Here is a 26,303-nt window from a genome sequence, read left to right on the forward strand (position 1 = left end):
GAAAATAACAGAAAAGAATTGTAAGTTGATTTTTTGAAAGAAAAAAACAAAATCAATAAAGCCTCATATTTACACCCATGGCTGATTCATGTCAATGTATGGGAAAAACCACTACAATATTGCAAAGTAATTAGCCTTCAATTTAAATAAATTAAAAAAAAAAAACCTTACCTAAACTAAGAAGGAAAAAGAGAAAACTGAAATAAAAACAGAAATGAAAGTGACATTATATCAGGTACCTAAAAAGTAAAGAAGCATAATCATAAGGGACTATTGATGAACAATTACAAATTGGAAAACTTAGAAGAAATAGATAAATTTTGAGAAACATACAACGTGTTAAGACTAAAACAAAAAACAGAAAAACTCAACACACCAGTAACAATGAAATTCAAACAGTAATTTTAAAAACTCTCAAAGCGAAAGCCTAGGACCAATTAGATTCAAAGTTGAATTCTATCAACATTCAAATAAGAATTAACACCAGTGCTTCTTAAACTCTTCCAAAAAGTAAAATTAGAGGAAATACATCCAAACTCATTTAATGACAGCAGCCTCACCAGATATCATAGCTGGACAAAGACACTGCAAGAATAGGAAACTACAGACCAATACCTCAGATAAACATAGGTGTAAAACTCCTCAATAACACTAGCACACCGGACTCAAATATGTATCAGAAAGATTAAACACCATGACCAGTGGTGTTTCCAACTTCCCCTGGGAAGGAAAGCTGGCTTAACGTACACAAATCAATGCAATATATAGCACATTCACAAAATGAAATATTTAAACCACATGATCATCTCAGTACACAGAAAAAAAAAAAACACTTGACAAAATCCAACACCCATTCATGATAAAAACTGAATAAAATAAATATAAAAGAATTTCCTCAACACAATAAAGGCCATTTATGAAAAGCCCATGGCTAACATCATAATCAATGGGGAAAACTGAAGGCTTTCCCACTCATGCCAGTTCTACTAAACATAATACTGGAAGTACTGGCAAAAAAAAAAAAAAAGACATAAAAGGCATTTAAATTGGAACAAAGGAAGGAAAACCATCTCTGTTTGCAGATGTCATGATTCTATATGTAGAAAACCCTGAAGGCTACACACACACTCCAAAAATTTGGAATACATGATCCAGTAAAGCTTCAGGATATAAATCAACACGACAAAAAAAAACCCAAAAGCAGTTGTATTTGTTTACACCAACAACAATCTATCTGAAAAGGAAACGAGTAAACAATCCTATCGATGAGGGCACCTAAGAGAACAAAATACCTAGAAACAAATTTAACCAAGGAAGTAAATGATCGATGCACTGAAAACTTTATAAGATCGATGAGAAAGACAAAAATCAATAGGGAGAGGTCCCATATTTAGGGACTGGAAGAACTAATATTGCTAAAAATGCCCATATTACCCACAGTGATCTAGATATTCAAAACAATGGCTATTAAATTTCAGTGGCATTTTTCACAGAAATGGAAAAAACAATTCCAACATTTGTGTGGAACTGCAAAAGATTCTGAATAGCCAAAGCAATCTTTTTTTTTTTTTTTTTTAACCACCCATGTGTATTAACTTTATTTAGTGATAAAGAGGCCCAGAGAGTTCCGTGACTTGCACAAGGAAACAGAACTAGCAGGTCATGGAACCAGGATGCAAAAGTGTCAGGGGCTTAACTAGGTTGTCCTTTTTTCCCCACCTCTTTCTTTTTCCTTTTTTTAAGAAATTAATTTATTTTAATTGGAGGCTAATTACTTTACAATATTGTGGTGGTTTTTGCCATACATTGACATGAATCAGCCATGGGTGTACATGTGTCTCCCACCTCCCTCCCCATCCCATCCCTCTGGGTTGTCCCATTGCACCAGCTTTGAGTGCCCTGTTTGATGCATCAAACCTGGACTGGTGATCTGTTTCACATATGGTAATATACGTGTTTCAATGCTGTTCTCTCAAATCATCCCACTCTCGCCTTCTCCCACAGAGTCCGAAAGTCTGTTCTTTATATCTGTGTCTCTGTTGCTGTCTCACATATAGGGTCATCACTACCATCTTTCTAAATTCCATACATATGTGTTAATATACTGTATTGGTGTTTTTCTTTCTGACTTACTTCACTCTGTATAATAGGCTCCAGTTTCATCCACCTCATTAGAACTGATTGAAGTGTGTTCTTCTTAATAGCTGAGTAATATTCTGTTGTGTATATGTATCACAGCTTTCTTATCCATTCGTCTGCCGATGGACATCTAGGTTGTTTCCATGTCCTAGCTATTGTAAACAGTGCTGTGATGAACACTGGGGTACATGCGTCTCTCAATTCTGGTTTCCTTGGTGTATATGACCAGCACTGGGATTGCTGGGTCATATTAACCAAAGCAATCTTAAAAAAAAGAACAAAGCTGGAGGCATCACTGTTCCTGATTTCAAGTTATAGTAAAAGGTATAGTAATTAAAACAGTACGGTACAGACCTAAAAACAAAGACCAGGGGAACAGAATCAAGAGCCCAGAAATAAATCCACAGTTACAGTCAAATAATCTACAGTAAAATGCCAAGAACATAAAATGGGGAAGATTCATTTCTTTAACAAATTATGTCGGTAAAACAGGATTCACATAAAGATAAATGAAATTTGACCCTTATTTCACTCTATATGGGGCTTCCCTGTTGGCTCAGACAGTAAAGAATCTGCTGTAATGCAGGGGACCCAGGTTTAATCCCTGGGTTGGGAAGATTCCCTGGAAAAGGGAATGGCTAACCATTTCATTATTCTTGCCTGGAGAAGAGTGGGACGTGACTAAGTGACTAACACTTTCGCTTTCACACTTATACACAAACGAACTCAGTGTAAAGACTTACAGGTAAGACCTGAAACTAGGAAACAGGAAAAGACATTGCCTCTTGATGCTGGTTTGAGCAATTACTTTCTAGATAGGACCCCAAAAGCACAGGCAGCAGAAGCAAAAACTGATAAATTGGATTACACCAAAATAAAAAGCCCCTGTGCAGCAAAGGAAACGATAAAAGGGCAACCTATTGCCCGGGAGAAAGTGATTTGAAAACCATCCATCTGGTCCAAAATATACAAGGAAGTCTTACAAATAAATAGTAAAACCATCTGATTGTTTAAAAATAGGTGAAGGTTCTGAACAGACATACAAATGACCAGCTAATCAAGGACATGCCAACCAAAGCCACAGTGGGATATCACCTCATGCCTGTTACTCTGGCTGTGAGTGTGTTAGTCACCCAGGCATGTCTGACTCTGTGTGACCCCACGGACTATAGCCGACCAGGCTCCTCTCTTTCCGTGGAATTCTCCAGGCAAGAATAATGGAGTGGGTAGCCGTTTCCTGCTCCAGGGGGATCTTACCGACCCAGGGATTGAACCTGGGTATCCTACATCACAGGCAGATTCTTTACTGTCTTTAGCCACCAGGGAAGCCTGTTACTATGGCTACGGTCCAAAAAATGAAAGATAACGTGTTAGCAAGGATATGGAGAAAAGAGAACATTTGTACATCGTTGATGGGAATGGCAACTGGTGCAGTTATTATGGGCAACAGTCCAAATGCAGGGTCCTCGGAATATTAAAAATAGAACTATCGTCCAGAAAACCCTCTTCTGAGTATATAAGAAAACAACATCAGTATGTCAAGAAATCAGTACCATGTTCACTGAATCATTCATCACAATAGCCAAGACATGGAAACAACCTGTATCCATCAACAAATGAAGAAAAATGTGGCATATGTATTAATACATACAAAGGAATATTATTCAGCCACAGGAAAGAAGGAAATTCTGCCATTTGTGATAACACAGATTAACCTTGGGAACATCACAATCAGTGATACAAGTCAGGAAAAGACAAATACTATTTGGTTGCACTTATATGTAGAATTTTTCTTAAAACCCACACTGAGATAGCACCACACACTTATTAGAATATCCATTTTTTTTAAACTGACAATACCGAGTATTAATGAGGATGAAGAACAACTGGAAAACTCATACAAGGCTAATGCAAAATCAAAATGAGAAAGCCTGCATTTCAGTCTCTTCACCACTTACTAGCAGGATGATCTTGTGCAACCTACTTAACTGCCCTAAATCTCAGTTTCCTCATCTGTAAAACAGACATATTGACACTTCCAATGTTAACGTGCCTCACAGTGTTTCTGAGAAGTCGAACTGAAACGTAAATACTTCTAAAAATTGGACCAACTACACAAAGATTATGACTTCCCTGGTGGCTCAGACGGTAAAGCATCTGCCTCTAATGCGGGAGACCCAGGTTCGATCCCTGGGTCAGGAAGATCCCCTGGAGAAGGAAATGGCACCCCACTCCAGTACTCTTGCCTGGAAAACCCCATGGACGGAGAAGCCTGGTAGGCTACAGTCCATGGGGTTGCAAAGAGTCGGACACGACTGAGCAACTTCATTTTCACTTTCATACAAAGATTAAAGTCTCATCTTTAATTTTTAAAAATGCTTTAGCCATTAAAAGCAAACTATAGACATATACCACAGACAAGACTCAAGTGTATTCTGCTATATAAAAGAAGACAAACTTAAAAACGAAAAGCAACATAATGATTCTATTCACATGACATTCTGGAAAATGCAAAACTAGTTGGAGAACCCTTTAGAAGTCCCCAGGATTTGAGGTTGGGGAAGGGTCTGGCCACACAGTGGCAGCACAGGGCAGGGTTTCGCCAGCGATGGAAGTTTTCTATATTGTGGCTGTAGTTGCAATTGTTCAACCATGTGTATCTGTCAAAACACAACCGTATATGAAAAAGTGAATTTTACTGTGTGGAATTAAATATTAATTTAGAGAACAGAAATAGAGAAAGAAAGAGGGGCCCCAGCTTTCTAAGGCCTCGGAGCTCTTTGAATGAAAGAGAATTCATTCAACAAATGCATGAGACACCACAAAAAAACACCACATGTACAACAAGGAACAGAATAGATACTCCTGCGCTCAAGCAGTCTAGTCTATTTGGGAAGACAGCATCTGATGAGTAGGAAAACAGGGACCAAGAGGCTGTGACCAGGATGGCTGCCATTAAAAAAAAAAAAAAGCCCTCCCTCAACAATTTTGCCCCTTCACCTGCAGCCTCAATGGTGTTCAACCCATACCTGAACACCCCGAAGGAGCTGCCCTCTCTCCTCCAGGCCACAACCTAGATTCTGCTCTCTCCCTCTACTGAACTGTTCTCTCTGCCAGTGGAATAAGGTGCTTACTTTTAGCCCTCCTCTCACCTGACTTCTCAAGGGCTCTTGGTTGTCAATCACTCATCCTTCCGCACACATTCTATGCTGTTCACTCTCCTGGTTTTTTCTCGGGCATCTCTGCCTTTTCACCAGTGTTAGCATTTCACAAGGCTCAGATCTACCTGAGGGCTTCGACTCTCACTCTAAGTCCTCTCCCTTGGAAATCTCATCCGAATCCAGTTTCAGCTGACACCTGGTTATCACTTAGTCCCAAAGGCACATCCTCCACTCAGAGCTCTCCTCAAACTTTCAAACACAGATCCAACCACCTACTCAGGCTCTCACGTGGACAGCTCAAGAGCACCTCAACTCAACATGTCCAACACTGGACTCAGGAATTCCCCTCCAAACCTGTCCTATTCCATTTATCCTGGCATGTGTTAGTTCCTGGTATGCAGTCAGCCAGGAACACAGGCGTCATCTCTGTCCCTCCCACATAGTTTACCAGCCAAACCCAAACCGCCATGACACCTACTGATTTTATCTCTCTCAAGTTTGCCTACATCGCTCCATCCCCTCTACCTTCACCCGAGCCCAGCATCTAAGCTGGCTGCTTTCAACCACTGCCTCTTCTTACCATATCATCTGGATCCCCTCCAATATATTTCCCACTTCTGCCACTTTGGTTTTTTTTTAATATGGATTTGCTCCCATCACCTGTTGCTTTTAGAACATCAGAGGTGTCCCATTACTGCTAGAACAAAGCCCAATCCTCACCAGAAACTATCAATCCCCACATGGTCTGGCCCCACCTGGAGCTCTTGCCACATCCTTCTCACTCACTCCCTTTCCTCCAGCTACTGGGGATTTCTTTGATTATCTCAGAGGCACCATAGATCCTGCTACTACACGGCCTTTGCACAAATTCTTCACCTCTCTGGATTTCTCTCATTATCCCAATACTCCAACATTAACTAGGGTATCTCCTCTTCCATCAGATTTCAGCTCCAGTATAATTCAGCAGAAAAAGCTTTCTTTACCCCTAAGTCTCAGTCAGACCTCCTGATTATTTCCTTTCTTTCCCTTGAAGCATTTATTTCCATTTTAAATTCTAAAGTCATTAATGTGGTCTTTTGATTGTATTCACCACCAGCGCTAGGACTATAAACTTCGTGAGATCAGGGACTTTGTATTTTTCTCAACATTGAAACTCTGGAATCTAACACAGCAGCTGCCTCGTGGCAGTCACTTAACAGTCACTTGCTAAAGACTGGACTCAACGATTCCACAAAATGAGGTGTGTACTGATATAATGTCATACATGTCCACACTCCATGTAATATCCATGGACTGGAAACAGTGTAACTACCTGTCCACAGGGGACTTGATTAAATACACAGCAAGGCATTCATACAATGGAATACGACACAGCTGTTTACACCAACTTACACGTCTAGATATAGAAACTTACATGTCTACTTACACGTACCCACTTGTGAACAAAGCAGGGCACAACCACGTGTGCACTCTGCAGTGCCACTGGTACCAAAAGTGTGTGTTAGTCACACAGTCGTGTCTGACTCTTTGTGACCCCATGGACTGAAGCCCGCCAGGCTCCTCTGTCCATGGGATTCTCCAGGCAGGAATATAGGCGTGGGTTGCCATGCCCTTAAGGAAGACAGTGAATCTTGACTGAATTGTTTGTTGGGGGAGAATGCTCATTGGAAGCTTACAAGAAACTATTTACAGTGGTTCTTCATTTGGAGGGTAGGTGGGAACTGGGTAGATGGGTGTCAGAGGTGGGAGGAAAAAACTCTGACTACCATTTTATACTTTCAGATTTGGGAATCCACATGAGCGTGGTTCATAACTCAGTACGTGAATTTTTAAGTGCTCTGTGACCAGAACCCAGTAAAGTCTGTTGAATGAATTACAACACACATGAGAGCGTCCCCGTCATCTGTTCCCCTCTCCACCACCTACCCTGGCACCATTGCTCCCACTGCCACCGCCCTGGGGAGGCACCGGAAGCTTTTTAAAAGCTGCATCATCTTTAAGTTTTAAAGCCACACTTTCTAACTATCCATTCATAGTCATAAACCCCTCCATCACTCTTTACAACTGACAAAGTGCTTTCAAACCTACGATCTAATTGGGTCCTTAGGACAACCTGAGACCGTTCACATGTTTCGAAAGTGAAAGTCGCTGAGCGGTGTCCGACTCTTTGCGACCCCATGGACTATACAGTTCATGGAATTCTCCAGGCCAGGATACTGGAGAGGATAGCCTTTCCCGTCTCCAGAGGATTTGCCAACCCAAGGATCGAACCCAGGTCTCCTGCACTGCAGGGGGATTCTTTACTAGTTGAGCCACAAGGGAAGCCCAAGAATACTGGAGTGGGTAGCCTATCCCTTCTCCAGCAGATCTTCCTGACCCAGGAATCAAACTGGGGTCTCCTGCATTGCAGGTAGATTTTTTTTTACCAACTGAGCTATCAGGGAAGGAGAAAACTGAAGTTGTGGGAAATTAAGGGTTCTGCCTGAGGTCACACCTCTGAAAATGGCACAGCCAATCCTGATTGCCTGATGAGGATGGTACCTCCCTCACCATCCTTCCCAACTCTAAAAAGGGAAAAAAGAAAGATAACAGGAGGTCTTCTACAGATTTTATGTCAGTCCCATGACGCTCTAGGTCAGATTGATCTATGTGTGGGTCAGTCTGGGTTGCAGTCCCGGGGGACAAGACTTGCTGAGAGAGGAAAACAGCCAACTTTTGTTTTGATTGTTACACTCACCCAGCAGGGAAGAAAAAAGGAAAGGAAAATGTTCTTGGCTGGCGTGGAGAGAACCCTGCCAGAAAATGGGATGGATGCTCTAACTTGCCAAAGACATCCCCGGAGGCCCCATTAACACCATGATACTGAACCAGAGAGATGCTGAACACTTAGAAGTGCTGCTGATTCCCTGGCAACTTTTGAAAGCAAGCTTGTTTCCACTGACTGAAGCAAAGGTTGGGGGGGAGGAGGGAATGTCTAAGGATGGAACTAGAGAATGGGAGGATTTGGCTGCTGAGGATGGAGTTGCAGGTTGTCCTGGATATGTATCACAAAAAGTTTCCCTACATCCGATTTTCCTCTGGTTCCATTTCTTAACCTCCGGACTGATCCTAGAGTCCCAGATTCATGTGACGCTGCAAGAGAATGAGGAGGAGATGCACCCTTCACGACCATGATCTAAACACACTGTTCGAGCTGACTGGGGACTTAGAGAAGAGCAGCAGCAACAGTGGAAATGATGAGAATTCATCAGCGTGCCCCCGGAACGCATTGTCATCTGAGACGCGGTGTGGGATACCAGGAAACTGTAATGTGCACCGTCCAGGGCCATTCATAATGGTCTCAGAACAAATGAAGGGTTCACATGTTCCCATCAGCAAGAGTCTAACTGGAATCAAAAGGTGACCCAAACAAGCTCCTCTGACCCCATCTAAGATGGAAGACCCATCACCTTAGGAAAAACAGACTGTTTGTGTCATAACATGATTTATTTACCTTGCATAGGAGAGAAAGCAGGATACTCACCTTCACACAGAAAAAGCAGAGGACTTCCCTGGTGGCACAGTGGATAGGAATTCATCTGCCAAAGCAGGGACATTGGTTCGATCCCTGGTCCAGGAAGATTCCACAAGCTGCAGATCACCTAGGCCTGTGTGCCAAAACTAGTGAGCCCACAGCCCACAACTACTGAAGCCCATGTGTTCAGAGCCTGTGCTCTGCCACGAGGGAAGCTACTGCAGGAAGAAGCCTGTGCACGGCAGCAAAGAGGAGCCCTTGCTTGCCCTAACTAGAGAAAGCCCTCACGGCAACAAAGACACAGCGCAATTGAACATAAGGGTTTTGGTTTTTTTAAGGCAGATAATTTTTAGTTTTAGTTAGGTTTTTTTTTTTTTTCCAAGAAAGGAGCAAGTAACTGTCCATAACTATTCATCTAATTCTGACACCTTCAATTCACAACGATTTTAATCACTGCAGAGAAAGTAAAAATTTCTCAAGGAATAGCATAAAATATAAATGCTAGCACCTTAGCTTATTTTAAACCTAAATGCTCAAATGAACTAGCTAATTTGAACGAGCTGATGTGGTACCTTTCAAAGTGGGCAGAAGAAGGAGCCAAGATGTGATACATACAAAGTCCATCAACACCTCAATTTGGCTCCGCAGCGGCTCAGCAACCTGGAACAATTAATTCTCTTTCCCCAAAAGCTTCTGACTCGGAGCAAACACACATACCCACCCTCTGTTATCTAAGAGACCAGGATGATGAAAGGGAAAAGGAATTCTCCCCAAGATCAACATCTGACTACCCAAAATAGGACTGCCTTCACATTAAAACAATTCTCCACAGTCCCATTGTTCTATTTTTTTCAAATGATGGAAAATCTAATTGCAGTGAAATGTTAATAGCTTCATTGTGTGATCACAGGGCTAATCAGTTATATATCTAAAGAGTTTGGGGCTCAGCTGTGAGGTATTTTTGGATCAACATCTGATCCCTTGACATCAATGTACTATTACCAAGGATTTAGTACATGAAGCAAAAATCCCACAAAACGGAGAACCACAGAACCAAGACTAGAAAGACTTAATTTGAACATGCTACGGTCTGATCCAGGCTGAGGATACTCAGGCTTATACTTGGTGGATCCAGTTCAATGTGGAGTGGGTGCTGGCACAGATTAAGAGTCGGGTAGCAAAAAAAAAAAAAAAAAAAAAAACAGTGGGGCAGGGAAAGAAAGAAAGAAAAGGGGGAGGGAAAGAAAGGTGCTTAGATCCATGTGGGGAGTGAAATATATGACAAGCACTCAGAAAATTTTGGCACATCTTGAAGAGGGGTCAGGGTGTTGAGAACTGTCAGTAGGGCAGGCCTAAGGAAGGAACCCTGGATAAAGCATGGAAAAGAAGAATTAACACTTTTCTGCAGTTGGATGCACTCGCCCACGATGAGAACAGTTTCTGTGCAAAGAACGTGAAGAAAGCCTCCAGGTGCCATGGAGCCCTGGGCAGGAGGTTTGACAGAACAAGACCACTCCCCTAGGCCAACCCACCAGACAAGAGAAAGACAGCACCCCCACCAAGGGCACCACAGATGGGGGAAAGAAGGAAACCACCTAATACGTGCACACTGGTTCACTGTCCCACATCAGAACTATCTCCTGCGGTCTGTCACGAGGCCCTATAAACATCTTGGTGGGAGGCTGGGAGCGATGGGCCACGGCCTCCCTGCTCCCCTGGCTCAGTTGCAACAATGCCACTGCTTGGAGAAAGCGACAGTCCTCGAAATATCCCCACAACTCGGGCATCTGCCTCAGACTGAAAGATGCCTTTTCTATCTTCATGCCCAGAGTGATCCAGATCCTTCTGTTCCATGGGAACTAGATCCTGCCACCAAGGGTTTGCATGCTGCAGCTGAAGATCCTGCCTGCTGCAAGGAAGACTGAAGATCCCACATGCCACAACTAAGACCCAGCAGGGCCAAGTAAGAACATACATAAGTATTTGAAATCAACAGCAGAAGTAGTCATAACAGCTCCGTGTATTGAGTGCTTACTCTCAAACACCTCACTAAAGGCTTTACCTACTGACATTCCCTACATAGTTAAATCATGCCGCATCCGCCCTAAGATACAGATGTTACTATTGCCTCCAATTTATAGAAGAGGAAACTGAGGCACAGCCTGCCAACCTTCAGCCCATCTTGTCCCCTCACTTTGTTAGGAACCTCATGCCACACAGTACAGCCTGAGGACTCCAGAGTTTATGAGCAGTGCTTGTTAACTTCTGGGAGGGCTGTGAAGAGGGTGAAAAATACTTCTTGATCTGGACTTTGGAAGAGGACTCTTGACCCCCTTGCTCACAATATTCATATGAGTCATAGCTATCTTATTATTTTGCTATAGCACAGGGTACAGCCAATTCTTACCCTAGTGTCTTCTTGGACCTCCCAGTCACTGGAGAAAGTCGCCAGCTGCTGCCCTTGTGAACAGTTTGAAAACTGGAAAAGACTAGAAAACATCCTTCTGTTCTCTTGAGTGTCTGGAAAGATGGCATCTTGGAAATTGACTCCATGAGGCAAGAGGTTATAGTTCTCATCCATCCTAATGGAAAAAAAGGAGGCAAGAGCTGTAGACTGGATACCCATGGGGTGTACCATTTTGAATCGAGAGTCAACAGAAGACTGTGACAGTGTTGCCAGTTATACAACGTCTTTTTTTGTTTTTAAGTAGAGTTTAATTACAATGTTGTGCTAATTTCTGCTGTAAAGTGACTCAGTTATACATATACATATGTTTTTAAACATCTTTTCCATTATGGTTTATCCCAGGAGATTGGATATGCTTCCCTGTGCTAAGGTAGGACCTTGTTGTTTATTCCAAATGTAACAGTTTGCATCTGCTAACCCCAAACACCCAGTCCATCCTTCTCCCTCCCTCCATCCCCCTTGGCAACCACACGTTTATTCTCTGTATCCATGAGTCTGTTTCTGTTTTGTAAATAGGTTCATTTGTGCCATATTTTAGATTCCACATATTAGTGATATAATATGGTATTTATTCTTTTCTTTGTGACTCACTCCACTTAGTATAATTATCTCTAGTTCCATCCATGTTGCTGCATATGGCATTATTTCTTTCTTGTTATGGCTGAGTAATATTCATACATATATACCACATTTTCTTTAATCATTCAACTATCAAGGGACATTTAGGCTGTTTCCATATCTTGGCTGTTGGGAATAGTGCTGCTATGAACATGGGGGTGCATGTATGTTCCTGAATTACAGTTTTGTCTGGGGATATGCTCAGGAGGGGGACTGCTGGGTCATATGGTGGGCCCATGAATTTTCTGAGGATCCCCCATACTATTTTCCATAGTGGCTACCCCAACTTACATTCCCACCAACAGTGTAGGAGGGCTCCCTTTTTTTCCACACTCTCTCCAACATTTGCTATTTGTTCTGTTCTTGATGTTAGCCATTCTGCCATAATAGGAGATGGTACCTGGCTGTAGCTTTGATTTGCATTTCTCTAAGAATTAGCGACACTGAGTATGTTTTCATGTGTCTACTGGCCATCTGCATGTCTTCTTTGGAGAAATGTCTATTAAGGTTTTCTGCCCACTTTGTGATTGGGTTTTTTTTGTTGTTGAGTTGTATGGTCTGTATATTTGAAATTAAGCCCTGGTCTATTGCATCGTTTGCAAATATTTTCTCCCATTCTTTAGGTTGTCTTTTTTTTTTTATGGTTTTCTCTGCTGTGCAGAAGCTTGTAAGTTTGATCAGGTCCCCTTTGTTCATATTTGGTTTTATTTCTATTACCTTGGGAGACTGACCTAAGAAAACATAGGTCCAATTTATGTCAAAGAACATTTTGGCCATTCTCTCTTCTAGGAGTTTTATGGCGTCATGTCTTACGTTTAAGTCTTTAAACCATTGTGAGATATTTTTGTTCAGTGTGAGGGTATATCCTAACTTCACTGATTTACATGCAGCTTCCAATTACACATCTACATGGCTCGCATTGGAGGAGGCTCTCTCTCTCTGTTCTCTACCTCACACTGCACGTGTCTATCCTTAAGTTTTTCAAAACATGTGAGTTGGGGGATGGCTGCGTGTGAATCTGAACATTTGTGTATCTCCCAAGCCGCCTTCCTTCTCCTAGTGGAGTGCTCCTTGTTTCCTGGGCAAAGGAAAGCCAATTGCAATGACCCAAGATTCAAGTCCTACCACTGCTACTTATCTCCTGTTTGACACACAATGAATTTCTTAAATTCTCTAAGCTTAAATGCACAATCTATTAAACGAGGATGACAACAGCATCCTTATTTTTTTAATGGTGGTGTAAGGAGTGCACTTTTTTAAAAGTAAGTATTTGGCACAGAGTAAGCACAGTATAAAACTTAACATTTTTACAGAACCCTGCATAAAGTACCTGTTGGCAAGATAGAGAAGTCAAGAGAACGAAAAGGAGAGATGGAAGCTGCACTCCAGCCCAAAGTAGGCATTTGGGGGTGCAGCAGGGAGTGTCCGCTGCCACTTTCTCCTGTGACACCGACCGAATCTGTTCTCCTCCCCGAGGGGCCCAGAATAACAGGAATGATGTGCATGTGGTTGTTAACACACATCAAAGCAACACAGCCCTGTGAAATAGAAATCTTGTCAGACTACCTTTTGACTCTATCTCTGCCCTAACATTTTATAAATATGCCAGAGAAAGAGGAAAGAGCTGGCTCACCACCAGAGAGCCAGTGGACAAAACTGTGTTTCATTATAAAATCGGAAAAGAAAATAATGTCTTCTTAAGTACCCTGGCTCTTTTTACTTTGGAAAATAAAGTTTCATTGTTGAATAGTTTTAGAGCTGGTTTCCCTAAATAAAGACATGTAAAAATCTAAGAAGGTACTATCTCACTCCTTGCCAGCTTTATTTAGAAACTGTACTTCTCCGGTATTTTTTTTTAATTCAACTTAATCTGGCTAAACCACCCAAGGGAACACAAAGCACGCCATGTATTCTAAACTTAGATATTCTGGCTTTAATATGGAAAACATGTGTTACTGCGAGCTTACGGACGCCCCTCTGTGGAACCTTCTGTCTTCTTTCTCAGTGATGTGAAATCTCAAGAGCTAAAAGTTAGTCTCCTGACCAAGGTCATGGCCATTCCAAATATCCTTAATGCTATGCCACATACTGGGAAGATGGGACTTATTGTCAATCACTATCTATTAGATTCCATTTTGAGGTTCCTCCCAGTTCCTGCTTCAGCCTCCTCCTCCAACAGGAGAGAACCAATGCATTAGGGTTCCACCTGCTGTTTTGTATGGCAAACTTCAGTTGAACGCATAACCTGAACCTTTATCTACATGCATTTCGTCATGAGCACCCGACAAACTTTCATGGAACTTCACAAGATTCCAGGAGTCTCCCAACAGACAGGGCCTGGTCTAATTCACCTCTCTGTTCTTCAAAGCTCTGTGAGCACCTTCCCAATCCCTTAACGGCCCCGCCCCCAGGCCCTTTCTCTATCAACTTGGGCTATCTGGAAGAGCCTGGCCCTGAGGTCTGCTGGCAGCTGATGTGAGCTAATCCGAGTGGAACACGAGGACAGCTGGGCTGCATTCCACGCGGCCCCATCTTGGCGGTCAGGCAGGTGTGCAGAGCTGAGCACCCACACGCTCCTCATCTGACCTGCACCAGGTGTTCTGCAGCAGCTACTAGGCTCGAATCTCATACAGCCTCGTCTGGCACGTTATGAAGGTGAGGCTCTTGACAAGGTCAGTAACTTGCTCAAAGTGACAGGAAGAACGCAGCCAGAATTCCAACAACAGTCTGATTCCAATCGTCTTTGGATTGGCTTTGACCACTGTCCATCCCAAACGACGCCCACTGCATCCACTTTAAAATATAGTTTTCCTCCTCTAAGGATTCCACGTCAATTAGGGTTCCACTTTCTTATTTCAAACTCCAGGAGATGCCATGGCCTGAACTCTTACCCACAGGCATCTCATCTGCACCACAGACGAACCTGCATGGAACTCAACCAGACAGGGCTCCTGTTCCATTGCCCTTCATGCTCTTCAGAGGGCTGTGACCAGGGCCTTCCTCCCCCATCACCCCCTGCATAAACCTCTGCTACTGGGAACAGGCTGTTTGTTGCTGGAAACCACCTTGAGCTTTGGCCTGAAACACTCTTCCCTGGTCAAGCACGGGAGCCACCCCTGTTTTTCCAACAGTCTTAGGCAGAGGCACCCAGGATCTCTGTAGACCCAACATGAGGAGCACCAAAGAGCAGAAAACGGGAAGGAGATCAGGGCAGCACTTAACATCGCCCTGACCGGATTCTGGAGGAGTTCCTGAGCCTGCTGGGGATAAAGGTACCTCTGCTGGCCATGCCAAGTGGCCGAAGGGATGGTATGGGCGGGAGGTGGCAGGCTCACCTGAGGAAGAAGAAATAGGAGTAATCCTGGACCACGGTGTGGGAGTGGCAGGAGAAGTAGCCCAGGCCGGTGAGGTTGAGCCTGGAGCCCGCGGGCACCTCGAGCATGCTGCCCCACGCCTGGTCGCACAGCATCTCGATCTCAGCGGAGTAGAAGAGCCCCGCGTCGCTGGCCTCATACTGCCAGGGCAGGTAGTTGTACAGGCCGTGCACCTCCTCGTGCAGCGCCAGCACCTTGGCGTACACGATGATCTCGGCCAGCTCGGCTCGGCAGCCCTCGCTCAGGGGTCTCCACTCGGAGGGCAGCTGGCAGCTGCGGGCGGCCCCCAGCCCGCCGGCCAGGCAGAGCGCGGCGAACAGCAGCGGGCGCAGCATGCCGGCGGCTGGGGCGGGCGGCGGGAGCCGCCGGGTGGGCGCCGCGCCCCAGGCGCGCTACCCGGGGCGCATGGCCGGGGGGAGGCCCGCGGCGGCAGCGAGAGCGTCGGGGAGCCCGAAGTGCCGGGCCCCACCGGCGGGAGGGGCAGCCCGGGGCGCTCGGCTCCGCGCACCGCTGCGGAACTCAGCGTGCTGCTCCCTCCTCCGCCGGGATCCCCCTGCCCGGCCCGCTTGGGAGGCTTTTAAAAGGGCACGGGGAGGGCCGGCCGCCGCCGCCTCCTTCCCCCCGTGGCTGGGGCGTGGGCGGCAGCGGGAGGGGCGGAGGCGGGAAGCCGTCCAGGGGCGCGCGGTGCTGGGGAGACAGCGCAGTCGGCGCTGGACCGGGAGCCCCCGAGCTCGGTGTTTGCGCCAGCTCGGAGGTCCGCGGCCGAAAAGTCAGTGTGGGGAGAGGCGGCCCAGTCCTCTTCCGGCGCCCTGCACACCTGCCAGGTGGAAGCTTTCAGGCACAAAGCGCGCTCCAGACATGGCCTTCTTAGAATGATTGCCGTCAATTGCCATGAGTACTCAGCGTACGTTTTTGTATTTTCTGAGTAGTTCATTTCCACTCAAATGGCACAGAAATCTAACTTTACCGTCGCAGAGTTTACCTTGGAAATTCTGTGTGATCTAAAAAACTTTCCTGAATCTCTCTCTCCCTTTCCATCTCTTATGTTTTAATGATGCTCTTAGCAAAGCCTTCAACATCTGAAAAGCCAAAGCCACATTGCTTGGATTTTCCTACAGCTACATGGTCTCATGATTGACCTCATTCCTACTTTCAGATTCTGAACTCCCTACACCTGAGAAATAGGTTCAGAGGCTCCAAAGAGCTTTTCACGAGTCAATGAGTGACTCTGAAGAGACCTAAACTCCACAGTTAAATCTTTATTTCTAAACGAGGCAGTTCCTTTTATCTCTCAATTGTCTTAATTATTCTTCACGTAGTAAGAAAAAGAAAGATTATTTGTAAGTATAAATATTTTATATAGTCAAAACATCATATATATGAAATAGCATGGATATAATATACATATCATCGTACATATGTCATACATATTATATTTACAATAAGTTGATAAGCAAAACTGCTGTAAAATGGAAGGCTCTTTGTTCTGCAAGCATCTTATTAACCAGGCTTTCTGCAAGTTTAAGTCTTAGAACTCAGCCAAAGTCTTCTCTGACTGAAAGGAGGAGTTCTTAGGGAATTCGGAAAGGAAACGTAAGGAGAAAAGTGGGGACGGGGGAAGAGAGAAAATCCCAAGGCCTCACATCCCATGACAACCAGATCTTCCTGGGATCCCGGTCTTCAGTCAGGACAATTAAATTCATGCATGCTTCTTGTGACAGGGCAGAAATCCAGCTGGCGTGAGGCAGGGACTCAAGAGGCCATGAGCAGCATGATCTCAGGGAACCAGAAGACCCTGGGAAGGCTTTGGGCTTGCCTTGAAGTGAAATGGCCAGGACTCCAGCCAGTGTGGCCCAGCTTCTGAGGGAATGAAGGCTAAAGATCCATAAGATCACACCAATCCAGAATCCAACCGGTGACTCAACAGACAGATGTGTGCTTAATCGATCAGTCATGTCCTGCTCTTTGCGACCTCAGGGACTGTAGCCTCCCAGGTGCCTCTGTTCATGGGATTCTCCAGGCAAGAGTACTGGAGTGGGTTGCCATGCCCTCCTCCAGGGGATCTTCCCAACCCAGGGATCGAACCCAGATCTCCCACATTGCAGGCAGATTCTTTTTTTTTTTTTTTTTTTGCAGGCAGATTCTTTACCGTCTGAGCCACCAGGGAAGCGGTGACTCAATGGACCAGATTCTTCTTCCTACAAGATCATCTGTGTTGGAAGAGGAAAGAAGTAAGAGTAAGAGCTCCTCACAGACAATAACTAACCCCTACAGAGCTGGAAGTCAGCCTGGAGCCTCAGTTAATTCTGTAGAAAACAGTTACATCGAGGGAAGCAAATGGACAGTAGTCCCGCTGGTATATGACTCCTCCCGACAACCCCACCACCACCACGGGAGATGGTAGAGTTAAGCTTTTCCCACAGGGAGAAATGGCATTTGAGGATGGCATCAGACATCCTACGTTAGGACTGCCCGCTTGTCTCTCCTTCAATATATGAGTTAAAACGTTTCATAACGTCTTAGTGCGTTCAGGGTGCCATGGCAAAACACCACAGCCTGAGGGGCTTAAACAACAGACTTTTATTTCCCACAGTGCTGGAGGCTGGAGTCCGAGATCAGGGTGTCAGTGGGACTGGTGCCAGGCTAGTAACAGCCCCTCTCCTCTGCGTCCTCACATGGCCTGTCTTCTTTATACATGTAGAGAGACAGAAATGTCTGGCCCTTCTAAGGACATCAGGCCTATCAGATTAGACCGCACTCATGTGACCTCATTTAACCTTAATCACTTCCGTAAAGGTGCTATCTCCAAATACAATCTCATTGGGGGTTAAAACTTGAACAGAAGAATTCAGGGCAGGGAGGAGGGGATGTGAGCAAGGGACAGAATTCAGTCCATAATGGTCATTTAGCAGGTGTTCTGCAGGTTTGTAGAGAAAGAGGGGATATAAAATGGTTTATATTTCTGGCATGCTAACTTAGAGCAAGCATTGCCAAATTATAATATTAACAATAACAACTGCTAACATTTATTTATTCACCACTTACTACGTGCCAAGCACTATTGTAACATATTACCTATGTTATCGTAATGAATGCTCCAAGCACTCAAAATGGGCACTGCTATCATCCTCAGTTTAGAGACAAGGGACTTAGGTATGGAGAGGTTAATTGACTACCCAGGATCACATGGCCAGAAAGGAACTGAGCCAGGATTCAAACACCAGCATCAGATTTCAGAGTTCATGTTCTTAACTACAGCATTAAAATATGGACAAAACAAGCAATGTTTTAAAGGCACAGGTGGGCCCTTTATCAAGAAACAAGTAGAGGGGACTTCCCTGGTGGTCTGTGGCTAAGCCTCCATGCTCCAAATTCAGGGAACCCAGGTTCAATCCCTGATCCAGGAACTAGATCCCACATGCCACAACTAAAACCCGGTGCAGCCAAATAAATAACTGAATATTTAAAAAGAAGCTGAGTATATAAACAGTAATAACCTTCGCAGAATCACCAGTGATGGCTAAGTGAGGGAGTAACCGGACTAACATTAATTTTGTTTTCACCAGCAGCCCTGCTCTATTTTAAGTTGTTAAGTTTATTTTAAGTTAGTGCTGTAACTTATGCAGACAAGAGAATAAGGAAGTTTTTCTTTAAATTGTATCTAGTGCTTCAGAGGGCTGGAAAAAGTTTTTCTGTTTCTACAGACCTGAAGACCCTGATTATTCTTTCCGTTTAGATGAACAAATGAGCAAAAATCAGTATGCGCAGCTGATGTCGCTCTTGTTGTATAAACTGGACAGAATCAAAACTCTCCCAGTGCTACCCAGAATGCATTTTCTGGATGCAGGGGCCTGTGAGGGTTGTCCTTCTCCTGGATTCTTCACAGACACATCAGTCATGCTTTGCTTCTCTGGAAGGTCTGGCAGAGTGCCTCCCTGATTGGGGTTGTTCACCTGGAGCCCTGGACATATGTGAGCATCCCCTGGTGAGTAGCTCCCCTTTGGGGACCAAGATCTCCAAAGAAGCAGAGCTCAAGGAAGCCAGGATGGGAAGCAAAAATTCTACAACTGGGTTGTGGGTTCAGTAGTGAAACAAGCTGCTTCCACCCCTTGATTACAAGACCCGTATATTCTGGCTGAGGGGGAAGATAGCACCATTATGCTTCAAATATACACTGTATCCTTCACAGCATGTACAGTACCCTTTAAGACTGCACCCCACCCTTTCAGGATGTTGACTCCCACCTGACACACTTGAGTCTTCATCAGCTGTCACACTGTCTCAGTAAGCTTTCAAAGTTTGTCCAGTTGTTTCTAGGTGATGGCGTTCTTGGTAAAACCAGCTAATTCCACGGCCAAGGGCACGTTGCTGTAGTCCCTTTGCCATCAAAGAAGAGATGCTATGAAAATCACTGATCAGAAGCCAATGCTACAGGAAGTACCACAATGCTGGAAAATGGGTTCTGTGGACAGAATTCCTAGAAGAAGCACTGTGGGGCAGGAAAGGCAGATGTACACCTAGAATGTATCTACTCCAGTGAGGACAAGTCTCTGCTCCCTCCAAGATGGAAGAGGTTCAGTGTAGTCTCTCCAGTCATTTCAGTCGCTCGGTTGTGACTGACTCTTTGCGACCTCATGGACTGCAGCACCCCAGGCTTCCCTGTTCATCACCAGCTCCCAGAGCTTGCTCAAACTCATGTCCATTGAGTCAGAGATGCCATCCAAACAGCTCATCCTCTGTCATCCCCCTTTCCCTCTGCCTTCAATCCTTCCCAGCATTCAGGGTCTTTTCAAATGATTCAGTTCTTTACATCAGGTGGCCAAAGTTTGGAGCTTCAGCATCGTTTCTTCCAATGAATATTCAGGACTGATTTCCTTTAGAATTAACTGGTTTGATCTCTTTGTAATCCAAGGGACTCTCAAGAGTCTTCTGCAACACCACACAGTTCAAAAGCATCAATTCTTTGGTGCTTAGCCTTCTTTATGGTCCAACTCTCACATCCATACATGACTACTGGAAAAACCATAGCTTTGACTAGATGAACCTTTGTCAGCCAAGTAATGTGTATGCTGTCTAGGTTGGTCATCGGAGATGGTGATGACACCCCACTCCAATACTCTTGCCTGGAAAATCCCATGGACAGAGGAGCCTGGTAGGCTGTAGTCCATGGGGTCACGAAGAGTCAGACACGACTGAGCGACTTCCCTTTCACTTTTCACTTTCATGCATTGGAGAAGGAAATGGCAACCCACTCCAGTGTTCTTGCCTGGAGAATCCCAGGGATGGGGGAGCCTGGTGGGCTGCCGTCTATGGAGTCACACAGAGTCGGACACGACTGAAGTGACGCAGCAGCAGCAGGTTGGTCATAGCTTTTCTTCCAAGGAACAAGCATCTTTAATTTCATGGCTGCAGTCACCATCTGCAGTGATTTTGGAGCCCCCCCAAAATAAAATCTCTCACTGTTTCTATTGTTTCCCCCATCTATTTGCCATGAAGTGATGGGACCAGATGCCATGATCTTGTTTTTTGAATGTTGAGTTTTAAGCCAGCTTTTTCACTCTCCTCTTTCACTTTCATCAAGAGGCTATTTAGTTCCTCTTCACCTTCTACCATAAAGGTGGTGTCATCTGCATATCTGAGGTTATTGATATTTCCCCTGGCAATCTTGGTTCCACCTTGTGCTTCATCCAGCCCATCGTTTCACATGGTGTACTCTGCATATAAGCTCAATAAGCAGGGTGACAATATACAGCTTTGACGTACTCCTCTCCCAATTTGGAACCAGTCCATTGTTCCATGTCCGGTTCCAACTATTGCATTTTATCCTCATACAGATTTCTCAGGAGACAGGTTAGGTGGTCTGCTATTCCCATCTCTTTAAGAATTTTCCACAGTTTGTCATGATCCACAAAGTCAAAGGCTTTAGCGGAGCCAATGAAGCAGAAGTAGATATTTTTCTGGAATTCTCTTGCTCTTTCTATGATCCAACAGATATTGGCAATGTGATCTCTGGTTCCTCTGCCTTTTCTAAATCCAGCTTGAACATCTGAAAGTTCACGGTTCACATACTGTTGAAGTCTGGCTTGGAGAATTTTGAGCATTACTTTGTTAACAAGTGAAATGAGTGCAATTGTGTGGTAGTTTGAATAATCTTTGGCACTGCCTTTCTTTGGGATTGGAATGAAAACAGCCTTTTTCCAGTACTGTGGCCACTGCTGAGTTTTCCAAATTTGCTGGCATATTGAGTGCAGCACTTTCATAGCATCATCTTTTAGGATTTGAAATAGCTCAACAGGAATTTCATCACCTCCACTAGCATTGTTCGTAGTGATGCTTCCTAAGGCCCACTTGACTTCACACCAGGATGTCTGGCTCTAGTTGAGTGATCACACCATCATGGTTATCTGGATCACGAAGACCTTTTTTGTATAGTTCTTCTGTGTAGTCTTGCCCCCTCTTCTTAATATCTTCTGCTTCTGTTAGATGCATGCCATTTCTGCCCTTTGTTATGCCTGTCTTTGCATGAAATGTTCTCTTCATATCTCTAATTTTCTTGAAGCGATCTCTAGGTTTTCCTTTTCTATTGTTTTCCTCTATTTCTTTGCATTGATCACTTAGGAAGGCTTTCTTATTTCTACTTGCTATTCTTTGGAACTCTGCATTCAGATGGATATATCTTTCCTTTTCTCTTTTTCCTTTTGCTTCTTCTTTTCTCAGCTATTTGTAAGGCCTCCTCAGACAATCATCTTTCCTTTTTGTGTTTCTTTTTCTCAGGGATGGTCTTGACCCCTGCCTCCTGTACAGTGTTATGAACCTCCACCTATAGTTCTTCAGGCTCTCCGTCTATCAGATCTAGTCCCTTGAATCTGTTTGTCGCTTCCACTGTATAATCATAAGGGATTTGATTTAGGTCATACCTGAATGGCCTAGTGGTTTCCCTACTTTCTTCAATTTAAGTCTGAAGTTTGCAATAAAGAGTTCATGATCTGAGCCACAGGCAGCTCCTGGGACCATAATAAGGCATTAGTACAGGTCCCTACTACTGACAGAATAAGCCCTCAGCCTTGGGCTGATCTTAGTAAGATAGATTCAGGAACACAAAGTGAGCAAATACTGGTGGGAAAATGGTACCAACTGACTCGCTCAACACCAGGTTGCCACAAAACTTCAGTTTGTAAATAACATATCTGTAAAGTGCAATGAAGTGAAGCATAATGAAAAAATATATGCCTATATCCTGCTGCTAAGTCACCTCAGTCGTGTCTGACTCCTAGCGACCCCACTGATGGCAGTCCACCAGGCTCCTCCATCCATGGGATTTTCCAGGCAAGAGTACTGGAGTGGGGTACCATTGCCTTCTCCGCCTATTATCCTAAGTATATACAAATATAGGTATGTCCTGATATATATTATATACACATATATACATATCATGTTGGTGATATTATATATATAGATATACCTTCATCTGTTGTTCTGACCATGCCTGACCAGCACTCTATCCAATCAAGCCCCTGCACCTGTCTTTTTAATACTGTGCATGTGGAACAGGCCTGACCAGAGACATGCGGAAAGGCTGAGCAGAGACTAACAGCTTAAAAGACATTCCTCCCATTATATCGTATTTCCCAGTTGTGTGGTGCCTTTCTTGGATGTTCTCAATGTGCTATGTAAATAATAATTCAGTCTTCCTTCTGTCCCCTTGGGAGGCAGGAAGCCAGTATTATTTCACAGACAAAGATGCTGAGTCCCAAGGGTTAAACGCCTTGCCCTGGTCACATAACTACAGGCAGTTAGGGGTGCTGGGAACGGGGCTTGGGGTTAGGAATCCCTGCCTGGGGTCCCTTGGCTCCCAAACAGGGCCTTCCTTAAAGATAATTCTGTGTTCAAACTCTGTGGGAATCTTGTTCTGTAACAGGGAAATGATGGGACTGCTGACATGCCACATACATCGTCCTTCCGCTGCATGTTCATACAGAGTACATTTTCAGAAGGCAGGTTTAGGGCATGTAGGCATTGTCTATAGTAGCTTCAGTCCATCCAATCTGGGGACCAATGTTTAGCCTAAACAACCATTCCGGTGCTGAATCCATGACAGTTCTATCAGGAGAAGATAGAAACGAGGGATGGACTCTTGGTAGAAATCTCACTCTCTAGTTTTCCATGTCTGCATTTCAGAAAAAGAAGGAGCTAAGAGTGGAGTTGACAAGCACCTCGCAGGAACGCAGCACTCTCTTAGGTGATAAACACCGCGCTCGCATTTTTTCCTCACTCTGTCACAGTGAAGACTTGGCCAGACCCCTTTTCACAGTTGGCAAAACAGAAACAGGGGGACTCGTTGGTTTTTCCAGAAGCTGAGCTGAGGGTCTAAGAATTCCTGTTGCAATTTTAAGTCCATCAAACCAAATCCCCACCATCCTCTCATGTCAGTTTCTAGATGCCAAATGGAAGTGGTTTGGCATAGATTGAGCATCTTGACACTGTTGTCAATCACATGTACGTTTCAACAAATAACTTGCAACATTTCCCTTTCAACTGCTATGTGTCAGGCACTAGTCTAGGCTCTGGGGATACAGAAGTGAATAACACAGAGCACCCTCCTTTTGAGGGGAATATCCACCAAAAGTCAAATTGGTGCCATCAACAGGTTGGGGAGAGAAAGGCGTGCCTTGGAAGACACAGCCTTTACCCGGGGAAGAATGGCTTGAGAACCTTGTTCAACGTCCTCTGAAACACCTTCACTTAAATAAAGTCCATGGAACTGACCACGGTTAAGATTTAGCATGGTGGGGCTCAGATGGGTCTCTAAGGAACCAAGTTCCCCTGTATATTTCAGAGCATAACCAACCCTCAGACTGAGAGGAAGGTGGGTTTCATTGACATCAATATCGCATTGTTCCCTTTCACATCAGTGTCCTTGGAAGCAAATGGAAATAAGCCACAGTTGAGAAGTGGAGAGAGGGTATCTGTGTGATTATTCTAATGCTGCTCTGACTTTCCCTGAGATATTATCAATGAGTGGTTCTTTCCCACAGGAAGTGAAGTCTCCCGGGGAGGTAGGAGAGGCCATGGCAGGCTGAATGGGACACAGTTCTTAAAAGGGAAGAGCCCTCCTGCTAAAGAGAAGACCCAAACTGGGTCCACTCTCTAGACTGAATTCACACACTGTGTATTCTGGGCCAATTCTCACCTCCGAGCACCTGCCTGATTCCTCAGCTCTTCGGTACCTGTCCTGCGAATGTATGAAGCTGACTGAATAGCACACGTGGGAAATTTCATTAAGACCCAAGCATACATACCACTGTGTGTTTTCAATTTGCTGGTTCAGTGTTTAGGCCAGCTGCATAGAAGAGGTAAAATCCTGTTGGAAACCTTGCTGAGAAACAGGCTCTTATTCCGGAGGAAGGATCTCACAGGACTTTTGGCTTGATGGGACACTGTGATGACTGTTGAGAAATGAACAGAAAAGTTGGAAGCAGTTTGGGGATTCTTACGTTTACTGTGAAAGCATTGGAATAACAGGGTTAATAAATGTAACTGAAACATAAATAATACTAGATTGCAGCCTCTTTTCTGGCATCAGGAAAAAGTCCAACAGGTTCATTTATAGCAAAACCCCAAAGGCGTCACAATTAAAATTTTTTTCCCCTGATTTTTTTTCAGTTGCCTTCTGCATGTATTAACCTTTCTATCTGTGCTCTCATTGCGAAAGCATAATGTGGTCAGTATTTCAGCAACTTCTACCTCTAAGATAAAGTACATTGCAGAAGAATATCTGTTTTTTTTTTTTCCAAATTTACCATTACTGACTTTTTTCCATTTAAAAATTCTATGACTTACTGCCAGTGACACTTCTTTACCCATTACAGCCTTTAAAATAAGCTTTCTAAATTTGCATTAATAATATGAACACTACATGTAATGACAAGCAGTGAGCAGGCACTGAGTAATTGTTAAATGAATGGACAAATATATATGGTCTGTATCTATAAATGTACAACCTCAGCTAAACGTTTATCCAACACTGAAACAATTTATTCAGTTTAAATGTCATCTTTTCATGTATTAAATTTGTGTGTTCAAACTTAAAAAAATGTGGGCTTTGGGAGTAGATTATAACTATAATATAATATAGCTATACATGTTCTACTCTTTATTTACAAAAAGGAGTGCTTTGTGGAAATGCCTAAGCTTAACACTCAGGAATAGAAGCAGGTAGCTCTTCTGGAATAACTCTTTTAAAGAAATCCACTTGATGCATAATACGTTCCTTCGGATCTCTCTCCTCTTCGTAATCTCAGCTTAATCTGACACGAATCTCTAGATCTTCACTCCAGAGCTTCTCATTCCACTTCAATCCTTTCCTAGAGTCAATTCCCTTCTATTTCTAGTAACAGACTTTGGAGAAATGGGCTTTTAAAAACTCTTACAGCTTTTTTTAGCAATAACTTCTGAACTTCAACTTGAAGAGCTCATTCCTGTAACCAGCTTCTATCACAGTTGCTAAAGCAATGCTGCCCAGAAGTGTGGCTTCCTTTGCTCAGTTCTCTTATCTCCTCTCCAAAGGGGAAACGTGAGAGCGAAATATGGAGGGATCTGCCCTCTGAGTACAACACCTACCTCCTTTTGCCACTTTCTGACCAACCAGCCTCCCATCACCTAATGGATGGATTCTCTCCAGTATGACGGACCCTGTAGAGACAGGAGATTCTTTTCTCCTCTTTTCCTGCTTTTCTACTTCTTTACCCACTCCTTCACCTATCTTCCCACAAGAGATGAAAATGTACTGATTTTATTGCCCAGCGCCCAGGACATGCCTCAGGTCACACTTGCCAAGAGCAGGCTCATGGTGCCTTGGAGCATTACATGGATGGGCAGAGCTTTCTTGTCAGCCTCCTCCTGCACACTGTGCAGAAGCTCTCTTCACAGAGCATTCATTTCTTTTCTCCACCTCTTCCACACTTTACAATGGCATGCTAAGTGGGCCAGACTTCTCTCTAGTTCTCTCCTGCCCCAAAGTTACATCTGAG

The 26,303-nt window shown here is 44.1% G+C and overlaps 1 protein-coding gene and 1 long non-coding RNA gene across 2 annotated transcripts in view; one reads left to right on the forward strand and one right to left on the reverse strand.

Moving 5' to 3' along the window:
* Positions 1 to 15,828, reverse strand: part of CCDC3 (coiled-coil domain containing 3) — an 88,442-nt gene extending 72,614 nt beyond the window's left edge. Inside the window, exons 1-2 of the mRNA XM_027976542.2 lie at positions 15,235 to 15,828; positions 11,222 to 11,396 (exon numbers count right to left, since the gene is read on the reverse strand). Of these exons, the coding sequence (XP_027832343.1) occupies positions 11,222 to 11,396; positions 15,235 to 15,608 (549 nt within the window). The 5' untranslated portion in view covers positions 15,609 to 15,828. The remainder of the gene's footprint in view (positions 1 to 11,221; positions 11,397 to 15,234) is intronic.
* LOC132657609 (uncharacterized) lies at positions 14,527 to 25,214 on the forward strand. The gene is made up of 2 exons (XR_009596026.1): positions 14,527 to 15,171; positions 17,410 to 25,214. It is a non-coding gene; the product is annotated as an uncharacterized LOC132657609 (long non-coding RNA).
* Positions 25,215 to 26,303: the final 1,089 nt, after the last annotated feature.

The sequence above is a fragment of the Ovis aries genome, chromosome 13 (assembly GCF_016772045.2).
Source record: "Ovis aries strain OAR_USU_Benz2616 breed Rambouillet chromosome 13, ARS-UI_Ramb_v3.0, whole genome shotgun sequence".
Taxonomy (NCBI): domain Eukaryota; kingdom Metazoa; phylum Chordata; class Mammalia; order Artiodactyla; family Bovidae; genus Ovis; species Ovis aries.